Genomic DNA, 27,872 nt, shown 5'->3' with positions numbered 1-27,872 from the left:
CTGGGTCATATTGTCACTCTGTGTTTAACTGCCAGCCAGGGGCATCCTTTTATGACAATACCCAATGTGACCCCACCATTACCTTGATCAAGACCCCCTAACAGGTCCTGACTGCGTGGCCCCGGCCTGCTGAGCCCCTGGACACGGCCCCAGCTGTCCTGGCCTCAGGCCTGCCACCCTCCCACCCACTGCGGGGCCTCGGTGCCCCCTGTCCTCTGCCCGGGATTCTCCTCCCGCTCCTGCTCGGCCCTCAGATCCCAGCTGCGGGCAGGCTGCCCGCACTTCTCTCCTGCATTGCCCCGGTCAGAGCTGTGCGATGAGTTAAGCCAGTCCAGGTGCAGAGCCCCGGAGGGCGGGTTCTCTGTGCTCCGGAGCACACACAGGTGCTCCCAATCATTTGGTGAAAGAATAAGTTCGTTGGGCAGGGATAGGATCCAGAACTGTTTTAATTTCTAAATTGGGTTGCACCGGGCAGGACTCCTCTTTTGCCTGTGGAAGCTTCTCCATCCTCTCCCCCTGCCTCCCACCAGCACCCTCAGTCTGTTGTTTTTTCTTTTTTATTCGGCAGGTGAGTTGCTACACACTCCTTAGCGGATTCCGACTTCCATGGCCACTGTCCTGCTCCCTCAGTCTGTTAATGGCCTCCTGGTTTTCCTCTGGGGACTGTCAGTCCAAGGGAGGCTGGAAACCCAGGCATGGCCAGCCAACCCGTCCTGAACAGCTGAGGGTGACTCGGAGAGGCAGCTGGCTCAGGGGGTCAGGAGAGGTCAGCAGGGGCTCTGCCCTGCCCCTCTCCCTGGGGAAGCCGAGCTGGTAGAATGTGGCCACCTCTGGAGGAGGGACTGCTGGGAATGAAGTTATGCAGGAGAAGCTGGGCTGAGACAGGACAAGAGGAATGAGGGAAGACATCTTTCGAGCACCTGGATTGAGCTATTGCACCCGGACCTTTTGCTTACGTGAGCCGATACATTTCCTCTCGTACAAGTCAGTGTGAACTGGATTTCTGCACCATGTAATCTAAAGACTCCTGATTAATGCAGGGTCTATAACCCATAAAAGATTTATAATCTTACCCCATTTTTTTCTATCAGGTTGTTCTCAGTATTTTGTAGATGCAATTAGTATTAAGGACTTCTTTTTTTTTCTTTTTTTTTCTTTTTTGAGACAGAGTCTCACTCTGTTGCCCTGGCTAGAGTGCTGTGGCATCAGCCTAGCTCACAGCAACCTCACACTCCTGGGCTCAAGCGATCCTCCTGTCTCAGCCTCCCGAGTAGCTGGGACTACAGGCATGTGCCACCATGCTCGGCTAATTTTTTATATATATATATTTTTCAGTTGTCCAGCTAATTTCTTTCTATTTTTAGTAGAGACGGGTCTCGCTCTTGCTCAGGCTGGTCTCGAACTCCTGAGCTCAAACAATCTACCCGCCTGGGCCTCCCAGAGTGCTGGGATTACAGGTGTGAGCCACCGCGCCCGGCCAGAACTTCTTTTTTCAATCTGAATCCTAAGACAATAGGAACTTATGATATACTTTGCAAACATTTCTCTGGGCTGTTATTTGTGTGTATACTTGTTTATGGAATCTTTTGCCACGCATAGTTTTAAAAATACGATATAGGCCAGGCGCAGTGGCTCACGCCTGTAATCCTAGCACTCTGGGAGGCCGAGGCGGGTAGATTGCTCGAGGTCAGGAGTTCGAGACCAGCCTGAGCAAGAGCGAGACCCCATCTCTACTAAAAATAGAAAGAAATTATATGGCCAACTAAAAATCTATATAGAAAAAATTAGCCGGGCATGGTGGCGCATGCCTGTAGTCCCTGCTACTCGGGAGGCTGAGGCAGGAGGATCGCTTGAGCCCAGGAGTCTGAGGTTGCTGTGAGCTAGGCTGACGCCACGGCACTCTGGCCTGGGCAACAGAGCTAGACTCTTGTCTCAAAAAAAAAAAAAAAAGGAGTTTTTTTTTTTTTATAGCAAATGAATATTGAATTGTTTCAAATGCTCTTTCCACAGCTGTTGAGATGGTCACAGATTTTCGTCCTTTAATCTTAATGTGTAATGCAGATGACATTAATCAGTTTCCTGGTGGTGGAATGCTTGTATCAGCTCAACGTGATCTTGAGGTCTAACTTTTCTTTCTTCTATGCAGCTGAGTTCAATTTATTAATAGTTTATTTAGGCTTTCTATATCTATAGTCATGAAATAGATTGGTCTCTTAATTTTCATTTTGGGGTTGAGATCATGCTAGCCTTCTGTGAAAATTTTAAGACATGAATTTTTCTGTTCCATGAACATTTAGTACAAATGCACCTGTAATTCCTCAGCACTATGGTGGCTAACAAAAAAAAAGAGAGAGAAAAAAACCAAAAAGATTCACCTGTAAAAGCAGCCAGATCTGGTGTTGGAGGGCGCGTGTGAATTCTGGTAACTTGCATGTGGATATAAGCAAAAACCACCCGAATGGGAACAGAGCCTATGTATTCAGAGGTGGCTACAGCGAGAGCATTGGCTACCGTCACTTACGTTTGGCAGGGGCCCGGGGACAGGCAGAGGAGGGACAGCTGCAGCCGGCACAGGGGAGGCGGCAGGGGTACCTCCCAGGGCTGACTGGACGCTGTGGTGGGCTCCCTACAAGTGGGGCTCTATGTGGTCAGTTTGGGGGTGCACACTTGGCTTTCTCCGGTTGGTCCCAGAAGCGGGCACAAAACGAGGGAAGCTGGCCGTTATTGCCCAAGTCCGGACCGTTCTGGGCTGGTTCCTGCAGAGGCCAAGGGGCAGAACTCTGTCATCATGTGTAGCCGTTGTCCGTTAACCATTTGTGTATTCAGTCGGAGTGTTTTCTAGAACATTATCCATTTCATCTTACCACTGAAATGTATTGGCTCACAGTTGTTCTCTTGTTTAGTCTGCAACATTTCCTTGGGCTGTTCTTGATGATTTATGTCATCTCTTTTTGCCTTGAGTGGTCATGATACAGGTTTATTTTCTATACCTTTTTTTTAAACTACCAGTTTTTGGGTTTTATTGATTTCTATTTCATTCATTTCTATTATTATCTTTATTATTTTATTCCTTCTGTTCTTTTTGGGTTTCCCCTGGTGCTTTACTAGTTGCTCAGGTTGAATTCCTTGTGGGCCCTCGGTTTCGTAATAAATGCCCATGAGCCACGTGCTTCCCTTGCCTGCTGCTCAGCTGCAGTCCGTGGACTTTGATGTGTCCTGTTTTCATTGTCGGGGATTCCAAATGTTCATAATTCTCCTTAGCAGCTTGGTTATTTAGGGATGTTTGTTTTAGCTTCTAAACATATGATATCCTTTAGGGAAAACCAATTCTCTTTTTATTCAGTCAATTCAGTCGTGTTTAGGTACAGGCAGTTCTCTAATGCCGTCTGCCACGAAAGCAGGATCAGTTTTGGTGAAGGGCCCGTGGGTGTCTGAAGCAAATGCACGTCCTGGCTTCCTGGGTGCAGGGTCTGGGTGCGTCTGCGAGCTCAAGCTCTTTGTCTTGTTCAAATCTTCTACATCCTTGATAATTTCTAAAAATCTGCGTGACTCACGAATGTCTCTGAACTTGCCTGTTGCGCAGCACCCCCAGCACAGCGCTCCTAGGGACAGAGAGCACTGAGCCTGGAGGAGAATGTGAACCCCCTGGAGTCTTTGAGGGTTTCTTTTAAATAATCGGAGAGGGTGTTGGAGATTCTCACCCTCCCGCCCTTACACGCCTCCTGGGGGAAGCGCGGTCTGTGCTCCTTGCAGGAGGCTGGGCGTACCGGATGTAATTCATTGTTTCTCTATTAAATTATTTTATGTAAAAAAAATTTCCTATTATGATTGTGGATGTAACTGGATGTAATTCCTTGACTCGTCGCTGTTCACTGTAGTTTCTTGCTGGACACGTGTGTGCACCTGCCTGTGGTTCCGTCCCGGCTGCGGGGGCTGGGCGGTGTGCGCAGCTTCGGCTCCGCCAGCTGTTGCCGCCCCCTCCAGAGGTCTCGCCACTGACACCCCCACAGAGCACATTTCCATTGTGTCACATCTTGCCAGCAACGGACATCACCTGACATCTTGTGCTCATCTGATGGCTGTGAAGGGACATGCCTTGTTTTCAGTAGCATTTCCTGAAAAGACTTTTCCTGGAAAGAACTGACACCCTCAGGCAGACCCTAGTGGGGTATATCCATGACCCGAGCCACAGAAATAATTTTAATTGACCGTGAAAAAATATCCAAACAAACCCCCCAAAGCGCTGGGCCCCCGAGCCACACGGACGCCGCCGAGTGACCTGGGCGGCGGAAGCCCGCAGGGCCCCTCGAAAGGCTGCAGTCTCCAGCTGGGGGTCACCTGGGGGCCTGGAGACAGGCCCAGCATCCACCTGGTGTGTCCCGAGACACGGGCACAAAGCGACAGGAGAAAAGAGCCAAACAGGTAGAGAAATGAAATGTCCCCAGGACTGAGGGCCGATGTCGGGGGTTCACTAGGAAAGCACCAAGACCCACATCCAGACGGAATGCCCGGCAGAAAATCGGGGCCTCCCCTCCCACGTCTGTTTGTTGGGTGAGGATGCTCTTCCCAGAAGCCCCCAGGGGGATGTCCCCTCACACCTCATTGGCCGGAACTGGGTCACTTGCCTGTGCCCTACTGAGTGGCCTCTGCCCCATTGGGCAGAGCAGTGGGCTTTGGGCCGTGGTGGCGTTTACCTGGGACCAAAGCAGCAGGTGTATGCAGACATGGGGGCTCGATCTCCGCCCTGCAGAGGTGGGGGGCCGCCCACGGCCAGCAGCCACGCTCTCGCACAGCCCTCTTGGGTCCCTAACACGGGGAGCCGGGAAGGCACCAAGGAGTACAGACACCCAGGAATCGACAAACACAGGAGCAAAACCAACACCGTGGCACAGGCACACACGATAAATAGAGGAAGTAAAACTCAGGCCCAAAGCCAGTAGAGCAAACAGAAGGAGATACTAGAAAAAATATCATTAAATGTGTAGAGAGGCTGCAGGATGTCTCAGCCAATGCACAACCAAAGATCTAGTTCTCTCTCCTCTTTGTCTCCCACGGTGTCTGCATCAGCTTGAGGCCGACTTGCCTCATGGTCACAAGGTGGCTGCCGGCACCTGCCTGTGCCCCGCAGTGTCCATTGTACCCAGGAGGTAGGTTTTTGCGCCCCACGCCTAGTGCCTGAGACATGCCTCCCTCAGACCTGCTACTGTGTCAGCACATTCCCTGTCTGATGTGGGAAAAAAAGGAAAAAAAAAAAAGAAAAAGAAAGTGACTTTAAAGGATAATAAGGGAATTTTATGAACAACTTTATGACAAATTTCTTGAAAAACACAAACTACCAAAGCTCCCCAAAGGAGTAGACAACCTGAATAGCCCTAGATCTATTAAAGAAATTGAAATTTTAGTTAAAAACTTTCCCACAAGGGAAATACTGAAAGATATTGTTTGCTGGGGTTATATTTTTAAAAACTTAGTAAGAAAACAATCCCATTTAAAATGAATGGTGAAAGCATTTGAACAGCACTTCACTAAAGAAGCTACCCTGATGGTGGGTGAGGAAGCACATGACAAGGTGCACAACGTTCTTCGTTATCAGGGAAATGCAAATGAACCACAGTGAGACACAACACAGCTGCTACAACGGCCACAGCTACAGACTGACTACGCCAAGTGTCGGCCAGTGTGGAGCAACTGGGCCACCCCAAGGCACTTGCCAAGTATGAAATGGCGCAGCCGCTATGGAAACCAGCTTGGTAGGTTCTTTGTCTCCAAAAAAAAAAAAAAAAGAGGCTCGCTCTGTTGCCCAGGCTAGAGCGCAGAGGCGTCAGCCTAGCTCACAGCAACCTCAAACTCCTGGGCTCCAATGATCCTCCTGCCTCAGCCTCCTGAGTAGCTGGGACTACAGGCACAGCCACTATGTCCAGCTAATTTTTTCTATATATTTTTAGTTGTCCAGCTGATTTCTTTCTATTTTTAGTAGAGACAGGGTCTCGCTCCTGCTCAGGCTGGTCTCGAACTCCTGACCTTCCGTGATCCTTCCGCCTCGGCCTCCCAAGTAGGTTCTTTTTTTTTTTTGAGACAGAGTGTCACTCTGTTGCCCGGGCTAGAGCACCATGGGGTCAGCCCAGCTCACAGCAACCTCAAACTCCTGGGCTCAAGCGATCCTCCTGCCTCAGCCTCCTGAGTAGCTGGGACTACAGATGCTAACAGCACGCCCAGCTAATTTTTTCCATTTTTTTTTTTTTTTTTTTTTTTTGAGACAGAGTCTCACTTTGTTGTCCGGGCTAGAGTGAGTGCCATGGTGTCAGCCTAGCTCACAGCAACCTCAAACTCCTGGGCTTAAGCGATCCTCCTGCCTCAGCCTCCCCAGTAGCTGGGACTACAGGCATGCGCCACCATGCCCGTCTAATTTTTTCTATATATACTTTTAGTTGTCCAGATAATTTATTTCTATTTTTAGTAGAGACGGGGTCTCGCTCAGGCTGGTCTCGAACTCCTGACCTTGAGCAATCCACCCGCCTCGGCCTCCCAGAGGGCTAGGATTACAGGTGTGAGCCACCACGCCCGGCCATTTTTTCCATTTTTAGTAGAGACAGGGTCTCGCTCTTGCTCAGGCTGGTCTTGAACTCCTGACCTCGAGTGATTCACCCACCTCGGCCTCCCAGAGTGCTAGGATCACAGACAGGAGCCACCACACCAGGCCCCAAGCAGGTTCTTAATGGTATTTTTAAAATTCCATTCCAGGCCGGCAGTGGTGGCTCACGCCTGTGATCCCAGCACTCTGGGAGGCTGAGGCAGGAGGATCACTGGAGGTCAGGAGTTCGAGACCAGCCTGGGCGACAGAGAGAGAGACCCTGTCTCTTAAAAAAGAAAACACCATTCCACTCTGGGTATTTAGCAAGAGAAAGGAAAGTGCGTGTGCATATGAAGACTTGTATACACAGTAGCTTTATTTGTAATCACCCCAAACTGGAAACATCTGAGTGCCCGTCGGCGGAGACGCAAACTGGCCGTTCAGCCAGCAGTGGAACCTCCTCCGTGAGGACATGTGAGCTCGCGGCAGCGTGAGTGAACCTCGGGACAATCGGGCTGAGTGGAGAAGCCAGACACGGGCAGACTGTGTGACTGCATTTACCTAAAGTCATGGGAAATGAAAAGTAATCCATGGTAATAAAAGCAAACCAGGAGTTGCCTGAGGATGGGGCTGGGGAGGCTTTCGGGGTGAGCCGGCGCCCCCTCTTCTGATGGGCCCGTGTCGTGTGTGTGTGCTGATGTCCAAATCATACAACGTTATGCTGTAAATATGCACAGTGTATTGCATGTCAATTACGCCTCAATAAAGTTGTTATAAAGATTCACGTGGTCTTTGGCGCCCTGGCTCCTAGGACTCACGTGGGCTGAGCTCCACCTGCTCTAGGGAGCCCCAGGTGGCTCCGGTGCTGTGCCCTGGCGTGGGGAGGGCAGCAGGGCCCAGGAACAGTGTGGGGGAGCCGAGGGCTTAGCCACACGGGGCCAGGGAAGGGCTGGACACTCAGCAGGACCAGGAAAGGGGGGCAGTGTCTGTGCAAACAGGGTGGACCAGACACGACGAGGGAAGAGGGAGAGAAGGGACCTCCACAGCTGGCCAGGACTAGTCCGATGCCCAGGCCAGCTGTTCGGAGAGGAGGCCAGAGCCTGGGAGCCCTGAAGTAAGCTAGGGACATCAAGGACAAACCCAAGGCCGCCACGAGTCAAGCTAGGGAGCGAGGGCAGGGGGACGCAGTCAGGGCTGAGGCCAGGGGCGTGGGCCGTGGAGACCAAGACCCAGGGAAGGTGTTTCTGGGGCGGAAAGCCCGGAAGAGAAGTAGGAGCGTGTTGGAGACGATCGGAGCAACGTCTCAGGGTGGTGTGGAAGCCACAAGGGGGTTTGGGTCTAGGTCCAGGTACGGATCGCACAAAGGTGCAATTATTGAGATAACGAGAGCTGCCAAGGAAGAAAGGAATCTTTAATGCGCAGACGTCTTGTCAGAAGAGCGAGGGACGCCCCCCAAGCCTGTCCCCCCCGGCTAGTGGAGACTGGGCTTTGGTGGCCATGGGGGCCCGCCCAGGGCTTCAAGGCCTCAGCTCCCTCGTCCTGCGGAAAAACCCTTTAACGGTAACAGGTGAAGGCCCAGGTCGTCTGTTAGGGGAGGGATTATAAGAAACACACAGGGGTCGTTGAGGTTTGTTCCAGGTGGTTACAATATTCCTAATTCACAGACCGGAGGGCACAACTCATCCTCGTTAAAGAAATCACGAGACAGTCGGCAGGTGATGCTGGGGCCTGGCGGGAACGCAAGTGGGAAAAGCCGCCTGCCCGGCTCACCCAGCGGGGCTGACTCAGCGGCAGCGCCCGGCTCCCTGTGGCCGGGGGGGGGGGGGGGGGGGGGGAGGCCACCGAAAGCCCCCGTGTCCGCGGTGCAGGGTGAGGAGGTACTGGATGGGACGGGCTTGACCTTGACCCAGGGGAAGGAGCAGTGTGGCGGGGGACGTCACAGGCTGTGGGCTCGGCAGGAAGACAGGCCCCCAGCCGGCCCCAGGGCATCGTCCTGCATCCACTGGAGGGGAGCCGGCTCACGGCAGCCCCTGGAGGGAGGCGCTGCCCCCTGAGACTGTGCACGGCCCTGTCTGGGGTCTCCAGCTGGTGGACAGTTGGGATGGGAGGGGAGGGGAGGGGAGGTCGCACACCTGCTGTCCCTCAGACACCACTTTCCGTCTGCAGGTGAAAGAGGAGAGAGGGAGAAAACAGAACCGCCTCACTCTGCTCTCTGGTGTTTTCCATCATCTTTTGGAACTAACATCTCTGGAAATGGTCTTCTGAAAACCAGAGTTTCCTTCCTCCGCCTCACTGTGTTCCTTTCCCTTTGTGGAATCCAGGTAACGGCAGGGGCTGCGTGTTGGGGGAAGGGTGTGGCAGGGGCCTGGGGGTGCGGAGGAGACTGTGCCATCAGGGTTTGCAGTGCGGTGGGGAGTCACTTTACAAAACCGGCGGGTGGAGGCAGGGGCTTGGCCTGTGGTCCCAGCGCTCTGGGAGGCCGCGGCGGGAGGCTGGCTTGAGCCCAGGAGCTGGAGGTTACTGTGAGCTGTGATGACACCACGGCACTCTAGAGCCAGGGCAATACAGCAAGACTCTGTCTCAAAAAAACAAACAAAGCCCAAAACCCAAGCCCTATTTATAGAGTCAGCAATTCTAGTGGAGCGGGCACAGGGAACACACCGGTGGCTCTGCCCGGCCCCAGCAGGTCCGCTTCTGCCTCAGCCCCTCTGTGCTCCTTTGGGCTGATTTCCAGGTCTGGCCTCATCCCCAGACTGTCCCCAAAGCCACCAGCCTCACTCAAGGACCCAAAACTCCACTGAGGGCTGGTTCACAGGGCGGGAACCAGCACTTCTGCGGGGCCTGCAGGTCACAAGGGTGTCCTCACACGTTGGCCAGTGTCCCCAGGCCTCTGCCAGGTTGGGCACGGCGTGGGCAGTGTTGGCAGGGAGCCTGCACTGTTTTCCTCACGTTTTCCTTTGATTAGATGCTCTCTTTGAAGTCGAGTGTAGGCTGGGTGCAGTGTTCACACCTGTTCGAGGCCAGCCTGGGCAACAGAGCCAGATCTCGTCCACATAAAAATCTAAAAACTAGCCTGGCGTGGTGGCACATTCCTGTAGTCCCAGCTACTCTTATTTAGTGAATAACATATTTAATATTTTTATTTAACATTCTAAACTATCACACCTGCTATGGTCCCATTTTGACAGTTTTCCTTTTGCCTCCGTGCATTTCCTGGAGCCGCGGGCTGGTGGTCACCAAGGCTGAACCAGCTGCCGCAGCGGCCGGCATGGAGGGGCCTCGTTTGTGCTGCTCTGCCTGTGTTGCCTGGTGTTTTGGTTTTTGCTTTTTTTTTTTGCGTCTAACAGAAAAATGTGTAGATATAAATTCACAAACCATGCAGTTCACCCATTTAAAGTACATAATTCAATGGTTTTCAGTAATTCAGAGTTGTGCAATTATTATAATAAATTTTGAACATCATCACCCGAAAAGGAAACCCCATACCCAAGTGGGTCAGGCCCACTGCCCCCACCCCCAGACAACCACAGAGCAGCGACCTGTGCATTTGCCTGCGCTGAATATTCACGTGAGCAGAATCACACAGCTCGTGGCCTTTTGTGTCTGGGTTCTCTCTCTGAGCAGAATGTTTCCAAGGTCCCTTCCCGTTGTGCATATCAGAGCTTCATTTTTTTGTTTGTTTTTTGAGACAGAGTCTCACTCTGTTGCCCAGGCTAGAGTGCAATGGCGTCAGCCTGGCTCACAGCAACCTCCAACTCCTGGGCTCAAGCGATCCTCCTGCCTCAGCCTCCTGAGTAGCTGGGACTACAGGCATGTGCTACCATGCCCGGCTAATTTTTTCCTATTTTTAGTTGTTTGGCTAATTCCTTTCTATTTTTAGTAGAGACGTGGTCTCACTCTTGCTCAGGCTGATCTCGAACTCCTGACCCTCGGCCTCCCAGAGTGCTGGGATTACAGGCGTGAGCCACTGCGCCGGCCAGAGCTTCATTCCTTTTTATGGCCAAATGATATTCTGTTGTGTAGATAGGCCACGTTTTATGTATCTGTTAATCCAGTGATGAATATTTGGGTTGTTTCCACTTTTTGGCTATTAGAGAAATGTTGCTATAATGTGTTTACAAGTTTCCGTAAACATGTTTTCTTTCCCTTTTGGGTGTAGGCCTAGGGGTGGACCTCCTGGAATGTCTGTGGTGGGCAGGTCTACGCAAACCCTCCCTCAGTGGCGGAGGAAGTTGAGACTGAAGGAAGTGGCGGCAAACCCGGGTTCTCAGCAACAGGTAACGGGGGACTCGGGAACAGGGGCCGTGTCCTGGGCGCTGGGGAAGCGAGACGGTGGCTGCCCCACCGTCACCCACAGACCCAGGGCTCACACACCACAGGCAGGGACAGAGAAGTCCACCCCGCGGGGATGAGGCAGGAATTTGCCCAAGGATGGGATTTAGAGCATGCATTTTCAGTGACGCCCAGGTCGTTTTGACCTAAGGGCAGGATCTTGTGAAAGCAGAAGTCTCAGGCGTTCTTGGCCCGGGGCTAATCAGAAGTCAACACGCTTTGGCCTCCCCGGGGCCTTCTGGCGACTCCGGGGTTAGCGTTTTGAGGAACTGCCAGACTTCGCCACAGAGGCTGCACGCTGTGCATTCCCAGCAGGAGCACTCCGATCCCTCTGCGTCCTTGTCAACACTTGTTATTACCTATCCTTTGATTTTAGCCGGCCTAGCCATGTGTTAAGTAGTATCTCATTGTGGTTCTGATTTGCATTTAATAACTTATAATGAGTGTCTTCATGTGTTTATTGGTCATTTTTTTTTAACTTCTTTAGAGAAATGTTTTTTCAAATACTTTGCCTTTTTTTTTTTTTTTTTTTTGAGACAGTCTCACTCTGTTGCCCGGGCCAGAGTGCAGCGGTGTCAGCCTAGCTCACAGCAACCTCAAACTCCTGGGCTCAAGCAATCCTCCTGCCTCAGCCTCCCGAGTAGCTGAGACTACAGGCGTGTGCCACCATGCCCGGCTAATTTTCCTATTTTTAGTAGAGACAGAGTCTTGCTCTTGCTCTTGCTCAGGCTGGTCTCAAACTCCTGACATCAAGTGATCCCTCCTGCCTTGGCCTCCCAGAGTGCCAAGATTACAGGTGTGAGCTACCGCACCCAGCTGACAATATTTTTAAATGGCAAAAGGGCTGGGCACAGGGGCTCACGCCTGTAATCTTAGCACTCTGGGAGGCTGAGGCAGGAGGATCACTCGAGGTCAGGAGTTTGAGACCAGCCTGAGCAACAGCGAGACCCCGTCTACTAAAAAAAAAAAAATAGAAATTAGCTGGACATCTAAAAATATATATAGGAAAAATTAGCTGGACATAGTGGTGCATGCCTGTAGTCCCAGCTACTCGGGAGGCTGAGGCAGGAGGATTGCTTGAGCCCAGGAATCTGAGGTTGCTGAGAGCCAGGCTGATGCCACGACACTCTAGCCCAGACAACAGAGAGAGCCTCTGTCTCAAAAAAAAAAAAAGAAAAAGAAAAAAGTCTTTGTTGTTAGGAGTTCTTTATATGCTCTAGATATGAGTCCCTTATCAGGTACAACTTACAGATATTCTCATTGTGTGGATTCTCTCACTTTCCTAGTGGCATTCTCTGAAGCACAAAAGTTTTTACTTTGATGAAGTTCAATGTATCTATTTTTTCTTTTGTTGCTCATGATTTTAGTGTCTAAGAATCCTGTGACAAATCCGAGGTCACAAGATTTACCTGTTTTCCTCTAAGATGTGTAATAGTTCAGAATGTTACCTTTTTTTTTTTCTCAAACAGTTTCACTCTGTCACCCAGGCTGGAATGCAGTGGCGTCAGCCTAGCTCACAGCAACCTCAGACTCCTGGGCTCAAGCGATCCTCCTGCCTCAGCCTCCCGAGTAGCTGCGACTACAGTTGTGGCCACTGCGCCTGGCCACCTTCTAAGATTTTGATTGAGTGAATATACAAACAGACAATGGGTGTATAAAATATAAAACAAAACGGACCCACTGTCAGTCTAGGAAGGCACACAGCCTCTGTGGCAACAGGCAGAAAGTGACCAGACCTGGTCCATGACCGCCAGCTTCCCTCGTTTTTGTCCGTCCTTCCGACCCCGGCCGGAGCACGGGAAGCCCAAGGTGCTCCCTCACCCGTGGGTGCTCCCCGCTCCCCAGCCCCAGCTCCCTCACCGCACTGTCCCTTCCCTGCAGGAACCTCTCCGCTCCCCAGCCTGCCTTTAAGCCTCCACCAAATGCAAATGACACCCCTGCCACAGCACTCTGAGGAAAGAGCCCCTGCTTGTTCCCACTTGGGTGGCTCTCAGTTATTTCCACAGGTTTTCTACTTTTACATTTAGGTCCATGATCCATTGCAAACTGTTTTTTTTGTTTTTTTAAGAGATGAGGTCTTGCTGTCGCCCAGCTGGAGTGCAATGCCATCATCACAGCTCACTGAAGCCTCGAGTGATCCTCCTGCCTCAGCCTCCCGATTAGCTGGGACCACAGGTGCCACCACGCCCGGCCTGGGAACTGCCTCTTTAAGGTAAGGTTCATCCCCCGTGGGAATGTCTTGACAATAAACCGTGATGGTGTTAACTCTGGGTAAGCCCCAGGCACTGGGGAAAAAGCGGAGGTTGGCTATGAAATGCTGAGTGCAGGGTCTGGAACTGTCCCCAGGGCCCAAGGGGCACTCAGTTGGCTTCTGGCTTAGGGCCACGTGACCTGCAGGTGGGGGCAGCAGAACCCCAGGACCGAGTGCTGGGGGACGGCCCCCCCCCCACCCCGAGGGAGAGTGCGGGGCCCTGGAGTAAGCGCTCCAGGGAGGGATTGCCCTCTGTCCTCTGCCCCGTCCCCGCTGGCCTCCTAGGAAGCAGCTTCCGGGGCTGGGCGGGAGCTTTGCCCGGCGCCCGCCTCTCCCACCCCACCGCTGCACCCTGCCCTGCTGGGGCGGCTGCCAGGCCTGGCCCTGTCAAACCAGACTGGGCACTGCCCCCCAGGCGGGCACTTCCCAAGGGCTGGGGGAGAGAGCACCATTCCAGCGTCCAAGTCAAAGCAGCTCTAAGAATGTGGCCCCGTGTGTAGCCTGTGGGCTCGCCTAGTTCCCAAGGCGGCAGCGACCCCAGGCCACGCTCACTGGGCCTGACCAGTGGGAGTTTCCAAGCTGGGCATTGTCACCTGAAAACCTGACAGCTCCGGTTGGACTCTGGTCCAGATAAAAGCAGCTCCTAACAGAAGGGACGTGGTGCCTGGGAAAATGTGAGCAGGGGGTGGGGCTCGAGGATGTCGGGGACTCGTATGTCAAGAAGCACTATCGTGTTATGTTTTTCCCGGGTGGAGGGGGGTGTCACAGGGTGGGGACCACCTCCTGCAGAAAAACAAGATCTTGGCCGGGTGCGGTGGCTCACACCTGTAATCCTAGCCCTCTGGGAGGCCGAGGCGGGTGGATCACTCGAGGTCAGGAGTTCGAGACCAGCCTGAGCGAGACCCCGTCTCTACTAAAAAATAGAAATAAATTATCTGGACAACTAAAAATATATATACAAAAAATTAGCCAGGCATGGTGGCGCATGCCTGTAGTCCCAGCTTCTCGGGAGGCTGAGGCAGAAGGATCACTTAAGCCCAGAAGTCTGAGGTTGCTGTGAGCTAGGCTGACGCCACGGCACTCACTCTAGCCCGGGCAACAAAGTGAGACTCTGTCTCAAAAAGAAAAAAAAAAACAAAACAAGATCTTTAAACATATGTTTTGGTGATTCATATGTAAATGACACCATGTCTGAGACCTGCTTCCAACTAACCCTGCGGTGCGGAAGGGGCTGTGGGGACCCACCGCTGCCCTGTGTGGTCCCAGCTGCAGCCGGGACAGGGAAGTGGTGGGGGTCCCTCCCCCCAGACAGACTTGCTGCGATAACGTGGTTTTTGGCGCAGAGCTGTGCGACTGCTACCGCCTCACCCGCTTTCTCACACCCTTGAGACCCCCAGGGGTCTCCCTGCCCAGGCCTAGGGTGGCGTCTGGGTGTGACCACCCGCCCACCCCTTGCCCGGCCTGTCCTGGGCTTGCTGGACCACTGGCCGGGGCCCACAGTCTGGGGCTCCTTTGAGGGGCACCCCCAGAGCCAGTGGGGGAGGGCACCCCTGCCCCCACAGATGGCCGGCCTGGCTCACTCACACTGGGGGGCCCTGCAGCACCTGGCACTTGCTGGGAAGAGGCAGCCCTGGGGGGTCCAGAAGCTCCATATGGGCTCAGACCCCCAATTCCTCTGCCCACCGGTCGCCGAATGTCACAGTCCTATCCAAGGCCCTTGGCCCTGCCCGCTTGGGGGTGTGTGTTGCTCTGGACGGTGCACAGGCACGGCGTGGAAGACAGCGGGCGGCTCCGTCTTTATTAGCATCCGCTACAGAGCATGGAGGCTGCACTCTGGTGCCCGTGGCCCTTCCAGGGGACCTGGGGAGGCAGCCAGCCCTGTTTGTAGGGGACAGGCTGGGGGGCAGCCACTGCCCACACAGGACATACCGGCTGGCCCCCTTGGCCCCTCAGCCCCGTGTGGGTTCTGTCCCCAGGGAGCCAGGAGCGAAGGACACGGGGGCCCGAGGGACCCAGGCACGTTTCCTGAAGACAGCAGCAGCCTGTCGGCACTGAGAGGTTTTGGTGAAACCATTAAAGCAACTGGGGGGGGGTGATGGTGGGGGCTGGGCAGAGACCTCGGGACCCGGGCAGTCACCAGCATGGCCTCGCCCGCCCTGGAGCCCCTGCCTCCTGGCGCTGGCTCCTCGCTGCCCTCGAGGGCACAAAGGCACAGTCCCACCCGACAGCGGCAGCGGGGGGTGCACAGCCCTACTCTGCCACCCGAGTACCCGACAGACACTGCCAGGAGACGGCGCTGTGGGCTCGAGCTCCGGCCTCATGAGAGCAGCGCCGACACCCCACTGGCCACGGCACCCCGGAGGGGGCCAGCCATCGTGGGGGCAGGGAGGGCCCGGGAGGGGACAAGGCCACTGGAATGAGCCCGGCCGGTGGGCAGGGCCAGGAGGGGCTGAGGCTCCAGGAGCAGGGGCTGGGCCCCGGCGCCCCCACCCGGACTCTTTGGGAGAACCTGTTGCTGCGACCCTGCTGGTGCCCCACGGCCGGGTCAGGACGGCACTTTGATGCCGAAGTGCTTGCGCAGCTGCTCCAGAAACACGAAGGTGAGCACGGTGTGAGGGACGAGGCGGATTCCGGCGGGAAACAGGCCCTGGAGGGAGACGAGACGTGTGAGAGACCGGAGATGCCAACAGCTGGGGGCCACCCCCGCCCCACCGCCACCACACCTTATAGAAGGCCAGCGGCCCGAGCTTTGCCGTCTCCACCGCGCAGTGGAACACGCCCTGCGGGGACACAGACAGCAACGCGAACGCAGTTAGAACCTCCCGGGCGGCGGAGGCTGGTGAGCACGATCGCACCGCTGCACTCCAGCCGGGCAGCAGCCGAGACCCCGTCCCCGGCACCCCGGCCCGGCGCCCCTCGCACCTGATACTCCCCCTTGGCGTTCATCAGGCGGGTCTTCAGCACGTCCAGGGGCTGACACAGGAACGTGGCGCACCCCCCCTGAGGAGGGGCTCGTCAGCGACGGGCTCGGGGGTCCCCCCACAGGCCAGCCCGGAAAGCGCCGTCGAACTGCCCCCAGGCCGCGTCCTGCGGCTGTGACCCCGGGCTCAGGGGCTGACCCGGGAGCACCCTCATCCCCAGCGAGGCACGGCCAGACTCGCCAAGGCCCCCTGTGCCCTCGAACCCTCACCGCATCCCAAGTGCCCTCGGCTCCCGAGGCCAGGTCAGGGACGCCCACCCCAGCCACGCTGGGCACTTACCGCAATGAAGCTGGCAACGAAGTGAGTGAAGATGTTGTCGGACAGGTACCCGGTGCTGAGGACCAGCTGCTTGGCCTGGTCATAGCAGGACAGCTGTGGGAGGACAGGGTAGGTCAGGGCGGCGACGGCCCCGGCTCCAGGGAGAGCAGCCAGGGCCCCATAATGACAAGCACCTGCTCTGTCCAGGGTAGCAGCAGAAAGGCAAAGGGCTGCGGCCCTGACCCGCCCTGCCCCCCACCTCAGCTCCCTGACAGGGACAGCATCCCCACAGCGGCTCTCAGTGCCCACGGCCCTGCTCTGGGACCCCCCCTGAAGACAGAGTGTGGAGGGTGTAGACGCTGCCCCAGCCCCACCCCGCATGGGAGCCTACCTGGCCCACGGTGACCAAGGCTCCTCGGCTGGATGCCATGGTTGCACCCGAAAACAGCCTCTTCAGACCCTCTGTGGGAGGAAGGGGTGAGGTTGGACCCCCAGTGCCACACGACACCCCTGCCCCGCTGCGGAGTGCCTGCCCTTCTCACCTTCTCGAGCCACGCGGTACAGGCCATCCAGGGCATGGGCGTAGCTGCCGGGGACAGGGAACAGGCCACGTGAGGCTCTCCTGACCACCAGGGGCCACAGGAAGGTCCTCCCAGGCCCCAGGGAGAGCCACGCCCCCATCACAGGGCCCGAGGGTCCGTGAGGTGTTTGCTCCCCAAGGAACACCTGGCACTGGCCCCTTTGGCGGCTGCCAGCTGAGGCAAAGGCCAGGGCCCCGGCTGGGCACGGCTGCTGGCACACAGCCTGCCCGCACAGCCAGGGGCACAAGCTTCCCGGGCTCCTCCCACGCCAGTCAGACCACGCCAGCCACTGATGGAAAGGCGGCGGGCCCCCACCGCACTCCTGGCACCAGGGTGCCCAGCCTCGACCACTCCCAGGACCCAGGTCACGGGGGGGACGGTCCCCAGCCCAGCCCAACATGACTCTTGCCACACGGGAAGAGCCCGGAGGTCCCAGGGGACTGGTGACATCCCTAACGGTGACACCCCTAATAACTCCAGAACAGATGTGCCCGGTGTCTGTTCCTGAAAGCCATCAGGACTCCCTCCACCATTCTGTGACCCCACAGGCAGCGTGGCCTGCTGGAGCCCTGGCTGGGTCCCGGCAGAGCTATTGGGGTCCCCCCAGGCCAGGCCCCCTGCACCCCCAGCCCATTGACTCACTTGCGCCGCTGGTCCAGGGGCAGCTTCATGTCATTCTGCATCCTGAAAGGGAACCGCGGCTCAGCGGGGGTGGGTGAGCTCACTCTGGGGGGCAGCTGGGCCGGCACGGAGGGCACCCAGCCCCTCCTATGCCTGGGACTCGAGGGCCCCAGCAAGCAGCCCCGGCCAGCCCTCGGCCACCTGGGGACAGGAAAGCCCCGACCTCGGCGGGGGGCACCTACCGCACGTTGACCAGGTCCGCAGGAGTGCCCACGAAGCCTCCAGTTAAACCTGGGGAGACACAAACCCCAGAGCCAACAGTGATCACCCTGGCCGCTCCCGCCCGGCCACGCCGCGCCCCTCCTGCCTGGCCGCTCACCGCTGACGGAGCCCAGCAACACCTTCGTGTGGAACGGCAGAGGCCCCTGGCTGCCCTTGGCCACTTGGTCCCGCACAGTCTCGTAGATGGCGAACCGAGTCAGGGAGTAGGTCATCTGCGGGCAAAGGGCCTGGCTCAGAGGACAGGCACCCCACACCCCAGCCCTAACCAGTGCACGGCCATCGGCCCGTGGACCACAGGGACACAGAGGGCCTTTCCCAAGGCCACTGGGCCAACGAACGGCTGAGCCAGCTCATAAACCCAAGGCTGCACCCTCCTCTCTCCCTCCCCAGGCCTCAGTTTCCCCATCTATAAGTGGAAGTCTTGGGCCCCGCCGTGAGAATCGAGCTACTACCCGCAGAGGGCAGAAGCGGGCCCCACGCCCAGCCTGGGGCACTGGCCGGCTGGGCCTCGCGGGCCCCTCCCCGTGAGACCTCTGGGAAAGGGGAAGGCAGCTCGGACGCCCACGGCGGGTCTGCGCCCAGGGCGTGGGCTCTGGGACCGGGCGGCCCTGGCAGGTGGGAAGCCGAGGCCGGCGGGCGCCCGCTGCACCACGCACCTGTCTGCACAGCGAGGCGCTCAGGCCGTTGTAGAGCGCCAGGAGGCCGTCGGAGCGCACCACGCGCAGCACCATGCCCGTCATGCGCAGCCTCACCTCCTGCTGTGTCTGCAGATGCACCTGCGGGAGGCGGGCGTTTTAGACCCCCACAATGTTCCTGTAGGCTCAGGGCTAGAAGGGAAACTGAGGCAGGGACCACGAGGAGGCCTCCTAAGGCCCCACCGTGGACCCCGCAGCCGTGCCTGCTCCACACGGACAGTGACAACAGCAGCCGACAGGGCGTCCAGGCGAGCCCGCCAGGCCCTGGGAAACACCCCGGGTGCACCCCCTCTGGGCGCTCGCCAACCCCATCTGACAGATGAGGAAACTGAGGCTCAGAGAAGTAAAGCACCCACCAGTGCCACCAGGAGTTGGGCCCGGCAGGGTGACCCCAGAGCCCCACCTTTTCACCACGTCTCAAAAGGGACAAAGATGTATGGGGACTCGGAGATGACCACAGAGCCCAAAGAAACAAGGAACCCAGAGGAGGTGGCCAGGGAGGGCCCTCAAGGGTGGTAGGATTTCCACAGGGGTGAGGAAGAGGAGCATTCCTGTGTGGCCACGGTGGGGGCCACAAGCACAGGGCAGGGCACAGTGGCCTCATCGGCCTGGGCCGAGGGAAAGTGCCTCTTGGGTGTGTGGGTGCTGTCAGCCCCCACATCCCCAACCCACTGGCGTCACCACTCACGGGACCTCCCCCACCACCCCTGGCCAGGCCAGAGCTCTGGGAGGAAGACGGGGGGCCAGGGCCAGACGGGAGCAGACAGAGGCCAGAATCCCAGCCCCCCACCCCCACCCAGCAGACCCCAACAAGCTCGTCCACAGCTAGGTGTGATACCCCACATGCACAGCCACCTTTGAGCACGCCCAGGGGAGTCCCCCAAGGGCAGGGGGCAGCACCAGTCATCCTCCCGTTGTGCGAGCCAAGCAGGACAGAGGGCCTGGGCCTGAGCACAGAGTGGCCACACGGGCAGCAGCCCCTGTCCACGCAGGACATGGCTGTGGGGACCACGCCGGGATGTGGGGCAAAGTGATCAAGGAGCTTTAGAACCTTCAACAGTCATGCCAGAGGCCCTGCTGGGCAGCCCTTGGGGAACACACTGGCCACCACGCACTGTCCACTGCACCCTGGCACATGGCCATGCTTCCGTGGTGGCTGCCTTCCCTGACCCCTCCAGGCAGGGGCTGCTGCCAAAGAGCACCTGGGCGGGGCGGGGGCCGGGGACAGTGACGCCTAAGGATCCTTACACCACGTGCAAGAACAGGCAGCTCCAGCCTGACCCGGCTGGGGGAGGGGCCTGCGTGGCACCCAGGGGAAAGCAGAGAACCAGACTCCAGGAGGGGCGGCCCTCCTCAAACCAGACAGGACCACAGCTCTCCAGGGCCAGGCACCCGGGACACCCCCAGATCCCTCCCTTTAGGAGAAGGAGGGCAGGTCCCAGTCAGGCTGCGGTCTGGGGACGGCCCTGGGGCTGGGGCAGCCGCCCAGACGCCCATCGGGCCCCGGCTGGGGGCTCCTGCCCGCAGTCCGCCCACGACAGCACAGGCCCACGGGGCAGGGCCTCCAGGCAGCCTGCGCAAAGCCTCAGGCCCTGTCTTCTTTGTGGCGAGCCGGGGTCAGAACAACCCCCCCTTGGCTGGCCCTGGAAAACAAGCAGACCTCTGTCTCACTTCGCCTGTAAGCATTTAAGAAAAAAAAAGCCCGGACTGCTTGTCATGCCGAGAAACGCCCACTCCTGCCAGGCCACAGGCACACAGGGTCTCCCGGCAAGTCTCGGGCTGTGCTGGTCCCGACAGCCCTCCCAGGCCCGCCCAGCTCTCCCTGAGCAAGGAGCCCAAAGCAGATGCCCAGTCACTCACCTGCCCAGGCCACGTCCCAGTGTGCTGAGCCCCCCACGCCCTGGGTATGCTAGAGCAGGCGCAGCTCCAGGTGCCAACACCTGTGCGCCCCACGGAGCCCCTGACCCTCAACTTTCAACCAGGCTAAGCAAGTGTTCATGAACACATGGGGAGACAGTTGGTTCAGAGAGGTCAAGTGACTCCCACAAGGTCACACAGGTACTGAAGTGCAGTGCGGGGGCCTGAATGCCATCTGCCAAGAATGGGGCAGCTACTGGGGAGCCAGAGGGCACCGTGCAGGCCTCCAGGCTCCGCTGCCACCTGCAGAGGGGTCTCATGGCTCCTCCACCCGGGGCAGCCTCCAAACAGGCTCTCCAGGTAGGACCACCCACCGAGCTGCGCCCCCTCCCCTCCCGCCAGGCCCCCAGGCAGAGCAGGGCAGCCGGGTGTGGGGTGCGGGCCTAGGCGGGGGACCCCAGGGTCCCACCTGCTCTGCCCCCGGCCCCCTACTCCACACCCTGCCCGCACAGCCCCCCGCCCGCTCCACGCCCTCGGCCGCGGGCCCGGGCCGGCCTCACCTTGAGCAGGTCCAGCGGGTGCGTGCAGCAAGCGGCCCCGCAGGAGGCCAGGCCCCCGAAGTACCAGCGCGACACGCGCGCCTCGGCCGCCATTGCACGGAGGACGCCGGCCCGGCCCGCAGCGCCCGCTCCGGTTCAAAGTTCCGCCACGCGCCCGCGTCCGCACCGCCCGAGCGACCCGCGGCCCGGGGCGGGGCTCGAGACCACGCCCCACCGCGCCGGGCCTGCGCCCTGGAGCCCCGCGGGAGCCGAGGGGGCGGGCCCGGAGCCCGGAGCTGCGGGCCGCGTCTTCCCCGCCGGAGTCCGTGCGTCTGCAGCCCCCACGCGACCCCCGCCCCCGAGGGCATCGGAAAACCTCCTGGGGCCTCCCGCAGAGTAGACGAAAACCGGGGGCAAAAGGCAGTTAGGGAAGGCTAGCCGCACCCCCCGCGCACGCGTGCACGCACATATGCATACAGGCCACATACGCATACACACCACACACATGCACACACGTGTATGCACACAGACGCCACGGAGCTCCCAGGCAAGTCCAGCTCAGCTCAGCTCAGGCCAGAGGCGCCAAGCAGCCACCCTGGGGCTGGGGGCTGGGCTTTGCCTGGCAGCAGGACATGCACCTGGGTCTGGTCCCGCTCATTCCACTTCCAGCAAAGACCGAGGAAGCGCCGGTGTGCTTCCGTCCCCGGGTGCACCTGCTGGGCAAAGTGAAATCCAAGTCTCCGAGGCCACTTCAGGGCCAGGCCACAGGGATGAGGGGCGCACGTCCTGTAGCTGCGGCCTGGCCACTGCTGTCCCACCCACCCTCACCCTTCGCCCTGGGAAGGGCACTGGGAAAACGGCTCCTGGTCCCCAGAACCCACCAAGACCCAACATTGGGTTTGTACACCTCGAGGTCTGCATCCATGAACTAAAAATCCTAAGCCCTCTGCTGACTGAATGAGCCCCTCTTGGCCGAGGGGATCCCAGAAACACCTCAAAACTGAGTTCCCAGCCAGGCAGGGTTGGGAGAGACACGAAGCACAATTGCAAATGCACAATTTTCCCTTGGAAGTACTCAGGACTCCTCCTGTAGCTTGTTGAAGTTGTATATTTAACGCCCCCCAACTTTGTCCTTGGAAGCTCGAGTGCCTGGCTGCCGGGGCTCTCCACAGCCTGCTGTCCCGTACGAGCAATAAAGCTCTCCTTTTTCCAAAGTACAAACCTCGTCAAACTCCTTCAGTTAACACATCCTGTGCCTCTGACACAGCCGGAGTCACTGGGTGCTCAGGGGCAGGTTCCCTCCAGCGTCGGAGGCGTAAGACGCACAGGCGGAGCCACCGTGTGCAGAGGTCCCCACTTACAACCTTTCCTCTTCACGATGGCGAGATCGGGATGCAACCCCACAGCAAGCCGAGGAGCTTCTGTGCCGGCCTGCGTGTCCTCTGGAGCCACTGGTGGCTCCTGACTCCTGTGTCGGCCGAAGGCCTGTGCTGGGGACACGACTGGCTGCCTCGGAGACGGAGCCCAGCCCAGAGGCAGCCTGGGGACAAGCGAGGCGCCAGGTGGACACTGGGGGTGAAAACAGCCACGCACGGTGGGGAAGAGGGTCGCAGGGATTCTCGGGAGGAAACTGGAGCTGGGAGAGCCCCGGCCAGGAGTTTCTCTTTAAAATGATGGGTTTTGCAAACAACAGGTGTGTGGGGGGGAGGGGGTGCAAGGATCTCCAGCTGTTCTCAAATGCACCATAGAGACGTGGCTGTGAGCCCACGGCGCAGCCTGGCCAGGCTTCTGGGTCAGGACCTGGGACGGCCCTCCCGCCCCCCAGGTACAGGAGTCACCTCGGGCTGCAGGCAGGGAGGACGGAGCCGCCCGGGGGGCCTGTGTGAGTGGCCGGGCAGAAGCCTGCACAAGGGTAGGCAGGAAGGGGCCCCTGGGGGCGGGAACTGCCTGACCTTCTGTCAACCTGGGTGAAGGTAGCACTTGCAGGACTAGGCGGAGCTCAGGGCGCTCACCGCCTTCCTAGGGGAGAGGGCGGCCACGCCCAGCCCCAGGTGCAGGTGGCAGTGTCACCTCCCTACGGGCAGGCTCAGGCTCGCTGAGACCCGCGGCTGAAGAATCATTAACCCTGAGGCATGACCAAGTGCCGTGGCCAGCGGGCACCTCCAGGTTGGGCACAACCTCTCCCAGGCCATAGGTTAGTCGTGGACACTCTGCAGGAGGTCCTGGGAGAGGCCCGGGCCCGGTGGGGTGTGGGCCAGCTCTGAGCCTCTCCCCGGCCCATGGGCAGCACTGCGGACACGCAGCGCCCCCTCCCGGCCCCACGGAACCCCTCAGAGGGGCAGCTCCAAAGTGTTATTCCAATGGGGAAATTGAGGCAAGGGGGAAACCCCCAAGCGGGTTCTCTGACCCAGGCATGTCTCCCAAGTGGGTGCTCAAAACGCCCTGCAGTCTCCTGCCCTCAGGCTTGGCCTGAAGCCCCTGGGGAGTTGGGCTCGGTTAAGGCAGGATTCCACCCGCTCCCAGGCTCCGCTGCAAACAGGCTTGCCCAAGGCAAGGAGGCTGACGCCCCCAGAGCAAGGCCCTGGTTGTTTCGGGCCACTCCGATGGCACAGCCACCTGCACTCTGTTAGGCACCAAGAGGCCTGGAGCCAAGGGTGGCCTCAGCCGCAGGGTGACCACCACTGGAAGCCTGAACCCAGCACTCTCAGTCCCCTTGTCCTCAGCCCATCCTGCCACCCTGCCCAGGTCCCAGAGTGCCCCCCAGGCCTGAGGAGTGGCTGTCATCCCAGCCCTGTGGGGCAAAGTGCAGCCAACCCCTCCCACCCTGGTTCAGGGGTAACCACCCACCCCCAGCAGCCTGAGCAGGGGGCTGCACTGCGGGCTCCAAGGGCACCTCAGTTTGTTGGGCCAGTGCTATGTCTCATGTGACTTTAAAAACCGCCAATAATTTAAAACTGAGAGTTTCGTAGCCAAATCCCACCCGTGAGCAGGTCGGGGCTGTCCAGCCCGGTGCTCAGCCAGGTCTGCAGACCTCAGCAGGAGCAAGCCTCTCCCAGGCATGGGCCGCAGCCCCGGGGCCCTGTACCCGCCAGAGAGCCCAGCCAGCACTCCACACACAGCCAGCTGCACACTGTATTTTTCTCAGCGGCCACCAGGGGAGGATGTTCCTGCGTGTCCTGGCTCTCTTCTGGTGCCAGCAGCTGCCCCCGCTCCCGTCACAGTAGGTCCATCCGCCACGCCCAGGCTGACCTGGCCACACGGTGCCAGCAGCTCTCACTCCCCCACTCCCTGGTGCCGGGGGTGGAGCGGGTGACATGGGTGGGCGGGGCCTCGCCCGGGTCCCAGGGACCCTGAACACAGTCCTCGAGCTGGAGGCTACTCCAGAACCACGGTGCCGCCCACGGCTTCCAGGGCAGCCTTGATCTTCTCGGCCTCAGCTTTGGCGACGTTGGTTTTGATTTCCTGGGGCAGGGACTCCACCAGCTTCTTCGCCTGCCGGAGAACAAAGTCAGAAACGTGGGGTCTGGACTGGTGCAGCCAGGCACACCCTGAGCGGCCAGCACCGAGCCGCGAGCAACGCCCACCTGGACGAGGTTTATGCCCTGGACGTGGCTCTTGATCTCCTTGATCAGCTTCACTTTGTCCACGGGCTTGGCCTCTGTCAGGCGGACGGTGAAATGTGTCCGTTCTTTTTGTTTGGGGACATCTTCTTCCGCCACCTTGGGGAGCAGAAAGAACGGGAGGCCAGGCAAGGGTGGGCTGAAGCCAACACCTCTGCTGTGGGGCCACCAGCCTGGAGCCCAGGGGACGAGCAGGCAAAGCCCAGGCCGAGTCCCAGCTCCTGACGACCCCGAGAAGCCTGGAGTTGGAGGTCACGTTTCCCGGATAGTCTGTCCCCAAACCAGTTGGTGCCTTTTCTCCCTCCTCTGCTAATCAGAGCTCAGTCAAGCCTGGCTCTATTACTCAGAAACGCTTTGTAAACGTGCCTTCTTTCTCCCAAGACTTGACTTCCCCCGTAATAGAAACCATAACTTATGAGAGACGAGAGACACCAAAACTGCTTTAGAAAAAACGTTAGAGAAAAGCACTGTCCACTCCCCTCCTCAGCCAAGCCCAAGGGAATGTATCAATGAAAAACTGACAGCCACCTGAGCCTCCACGCTCACCAAGGGACCCACAATGGGACGGATGGACATGCCAGTGCCCGACCAGCACCAGCTAGAAGGAGCCGTGTCCGAGCAGCCCGGGGCAGGCCCGTTTGGCCCTGCTGCCCAGTTACAAACAGCACCCCGCTCGTTCTCAAAGGGACAGCAATCCTGCCCGGTCTCACCCAGAACGTACAGCCTGCATCTCATCAGCTTTTGAAGTGAGTGACCCTCTCGTTCTCGGGGCAGTGTCGATGCCCCACGGGAGCACCTTTCCTCTGGAATGGGGGACCCTCCAGGACCTGACTGGCTCCCTCAGCAGGGGACGCGGCCAAAGGCAGGGATGTGATGCCGTGGCTTTGGGTCTGCTGGTTTCCTCGCAGAGACCCAAACTGCTGCCCGTCACCCCCAGCATGTCCTCTCCTCCCCTGCGTCCACGTCACCCTCCACCTGGAACCCCAAACACATGCCGGCCTGGCAGCCCTCGTGCCAGCCACTGCCTCCTTGGGCAGCACCTGGCTGTGCTCCTCTACCCCCGCCATCTTACCTCCTCGCTGAGGCCTTCCTTCAAATTCCACCCCCCAGCCTTGAGCTCCTTCCCTCCTTTTTCCTGATGTCTAATGTAATTCAACTACTTGACATAATTTTTTGCTTTCTTTTTCTTGCTTCCCTCCATTACAAACGCGGTCTCCATGCGGCAAGGACCTGAGCGTCCTTGGCAGGGAGGTGGTCCCGGAGAGTGCAGGGAGCACCGTGGGAAGCACGCAGACGTGTGAGGCGCAGAGCCCGCGATGAGGGTCACCAGGAATGATGTGGCTACCACGTCTGTGGCCAGAAGTGAACTGGGCACCACAGAAATGCCTCTTTCTGCCCAGGACCCAGGCCTGGCTCACCTCAGGGGCTGCTGCAGCGGACACAGCACCGGGCACCACACCACCCATCGGCATGAGTCCCACATCCTGAATCTTCAATGTTTTCTGCAGAAACAGAAGACAGTTTCAGTAGCCAGTCATTATGCCCCAAACCTGCTAACAAAGAACAAGTCTGCTGGGGTCTTTGCACTTGGGGAAACACACTTTTGACAATTTACCAAACTCCCAAAATACACCAGGAAGAAAACACAGCGGCCCCTGGGCCTCACTCCTGGTCCCTGACCTGTGCCGTCCTCTTGATACCTTCAGGAGTTCGTTGAGGTCCGAGATCTCTAGGAGCGTGAGGCTGGCGATATCCTGGACCAGCTGCTGGATTTTGGGGGGATACTCCTTGGGTGCGTTATCCAGTGGTGCACCCGCCAGGGCCTCACCCCTCCGATGGCCGCTGCTCCTCATCTGTCGCGCCGCACAGACACCTGGCACCTGTAGCCTGGCCCCCCCATTCAAACAGAGCTGTCAGCCCTGGAGGGGAGGGGAGTGCACAGAGACGGGCGGGGGGCCGGGCAGAGGCCAAGCGGACAGGTGGAAGCCATGAGCTCAGGGCGGTGATCATTAGGATTGGGAACGACCTAGCTCCATGGTCCCAGCGCAGGATTCTCAGACCTCCAGGGGTCCATGAGGATAAAGGTGCTCCCAGCTACGGTAAATTCCCCAATAAACCTGAGAAACCCACGTGATCATTTGCAGTAATACCACCCCAAACGCCAAGCCAGCGCGGTAACCGCTTGGGCGCACTTCGCAGCGCAAAGCCTTCCGAGCGCGGGGCCTCGGCCGCAGAGCGCCGCCTGCACCGAGGGGGCTCTGCTGCGGAGGAAACTGCAGCCCAGAGAGGGGCGGGCCTCGTCCAAGGTCACGCAGGGCCGACTCCCGCACTTTGCGCAGTCCGCGCGGGACTGGGGTGCGCACCGGCAGGCCCCCGCCCCACGCGGCCGGCGGGACCCTCCGACCGGGCCGGCCCGCCACCCGGCTCCGGACCAGGCCGCCCAGGGCCCGGCCGCCCCCACCCTGCCAGCCGCCGTCCTGGCGCCCCAGGGTCCCACGGTACCTGGCGAGGCGGAGCGCGGCGCCCCGAAGCCCGAGACACGGCCCCCATAGGGGGCGAGCGGCCGCCGGCAGCATCGGTGCGCGGCTGGAAGGTCACACGCGGCTCCCCAGAAGCAGGCGACGCTCTAGCCGCCACAGCCGCCGGGCATTCGAGTTGGGCAGGGACGCTCTAGCCGCTACGACCGCCGGGAATTCGAGTTGGGGAGGGACGCTCTAGCCGCCAAGCATTCGAATTGGGGCGGGACGCTCTAGCCATCTTTCGCACTCGCTTCCACTCACCCCGAGATTACCCATAAGGCGGCGCTCCGCGCCGCGCAAGCGCAGTCGGGAAGGACAGCAGCCCGGCTTCCACGGGCTGCGGGGTCGCGCCCCCTAGCTGCCGCCGGGCCGGGGGCTCCGCGCTCCTGACTCAGTCCGCGTCTTCCATGCCCCCCGGTGCCGGCCGCGGCGCGGTCCCCTATTTCAGCCCAAGTCCCAAGCCCACAGGTGGCTTACTGGGGAAACCCGCCTCCCCGGGGCCCGCCCTCCGTCCTGGTCGCCGAAAGTTGGCTGTTGAGGGGCGCGAGGCGCCGACCTTGGCACAGGGCCCCGGGCCGGCCTCCCGTCCGAGGCAGCCTTAGCCTCGCCGCGGGCCGCGCAGGGCGATCGTGGCGCCTGGTCTCGGGGAGGAAGAAGGCAGAGCTGCCGCGTGACCAAGGGTGGACTCCCCCCTCTCAAAGCTGGAGGGTGCCCCGCCCTTCCACTGCCCCCCCCAATTCATGTTGAAACCCCGCCCTCTCTGAG

The 27,872-nt window shown here is 58.9% G+C and overlaps 2 protein-coding genes across 2 annotated transcripts; both read right to left on the bottom strand.

The window, feature by feature from the left end:
• Positions 1 to 14,926: 14,926 nt before the first annotated feature.
• On the bottom strand, positions 14,927 to 21,174 carry SLC25A10 (solute carrier family 25 member 10). Its single transcript, XM_045569706.1, has 11 exons — positions 20,990 to 21,174; positions 18,534 to 18,653; positions 17,975 to 18,089; positions 17,838 to 17,886; positions 17,617 to 17,658; positions 16,936 to 16,979; positions 16,785 to 16,855; positions 16,415 to 16,507; positions 16,077 to 16,154; positions 15,878 to 15,934; positions 14,927 to 15,801 (listed from the first exon to the last, which is right to left on the bottom strand). The coding sequence occupies exons 1-11, from the start codon at positions 21,080 to 21,082 to the stop codon at positions 15,700 to 15,702; spliced, it is 864 nt and encodes a 287-aa protein (XP_045425662.1). The 5' UTR covers positions 21,083 to 21,174; the 3' UTR covers positions 14,927 to 15,699.
• Positions 21,175 to 24,082: 2,908 nt separating this feature from the next.
• Positions 24,083 to 27,733, bottom strand: MRPL12 (mitochondrial ribosomal protein L12). The gene is made up of 5 exons (XM_045569707.1): positions 27,091 to 27,733; positions 26,289 to 26,475; positions 26,007 to 26,090; positions 24,553 to 24,687; positions 24,083 to 24,460 (listed from the first exon to the last, which is right to left on the bottom strand). Exons 1-5 carry the CDS (start codon positions 27,162 to 27,164, stop codon positions 24,344 to 24,346), a joined length of 597 nt encoding a protein of 198 aa, XP_045425663.1. The 5' UTR covers positions 27,165 to 27,733; the 3' UTR covers positions 24,083 to 24,343.
• Positions 27,734 to 27,872: the final 139 nt, after the last annotated feature.

This window comes from Lemur catta, chromosome 15 (genome assembly GCF_020740605.2).
Source record: "Lemur catta isolate mLemCat1 chromosome 15, mLemCat1.pri, whole genome shotgun sequence".
NCBI lineage: Eukaryota > Metazoa > Chordata > Mammalia > Primates > Lemuridae > Lemur > Lemur catta.
This window is presented reverse-complemented; position numbering and strand designations above follow the sequence as displayed.

What these genes read in the sequence shown, in the direction of transcription:
- MRPL12 (XM_045569707.1), bottom strand. Translation starts at nt 27,164, where the DNA reads ATGCTGCCGGCGGCCGCTCGCCCCCTATGGGGGCCGTGTCTCGGGCTT. An exon ending in CCGCTGCAGCAGCCCCTGAG is followed by an intron (nt 24,688 to 26,006) that starts GTGAGCCAGGCC and finishes CTGCTCCCCAAG; the next exon opens with GTGGCGGAAGAAGATGTCCC. An exon ending in AGGGCATAAACCTCGTCCAG is followed by an intron (nt 24,461 to 24,552) that starts GTGGGCGTTGCT and finishes GTTCTCCGGCAG; the next exon opens with GCGAAGAAGCTGGTGGAGTC.
- SLC25A10 (XM_045569706.1), bottom strand. Translation starts at nt 21,082, where the DNA reads ATGGCGGCCGAGGCGCGCGTGTCGCGCTGGTACTTCGGGGGCCTGGCC. An exon ending in GCGCCTCGCTGTGCAGACAG is followed by an intron (nt 18,090 to 18,533) that starts GTGCGTGGTGCA and finishes CTTTGCCCGCAG; the next exon opens with ATGACCTACTCCCTGACTCG. An exon ending in CCTTGGTCACCGTGGGCCAG is followed by an intron (nt 16,508 to 16,784) that starts GTAGGCTCCCAT and finishes GTCCTCCCACAG; the next exon opens with CTGTCCTGCTATGACCAGGC.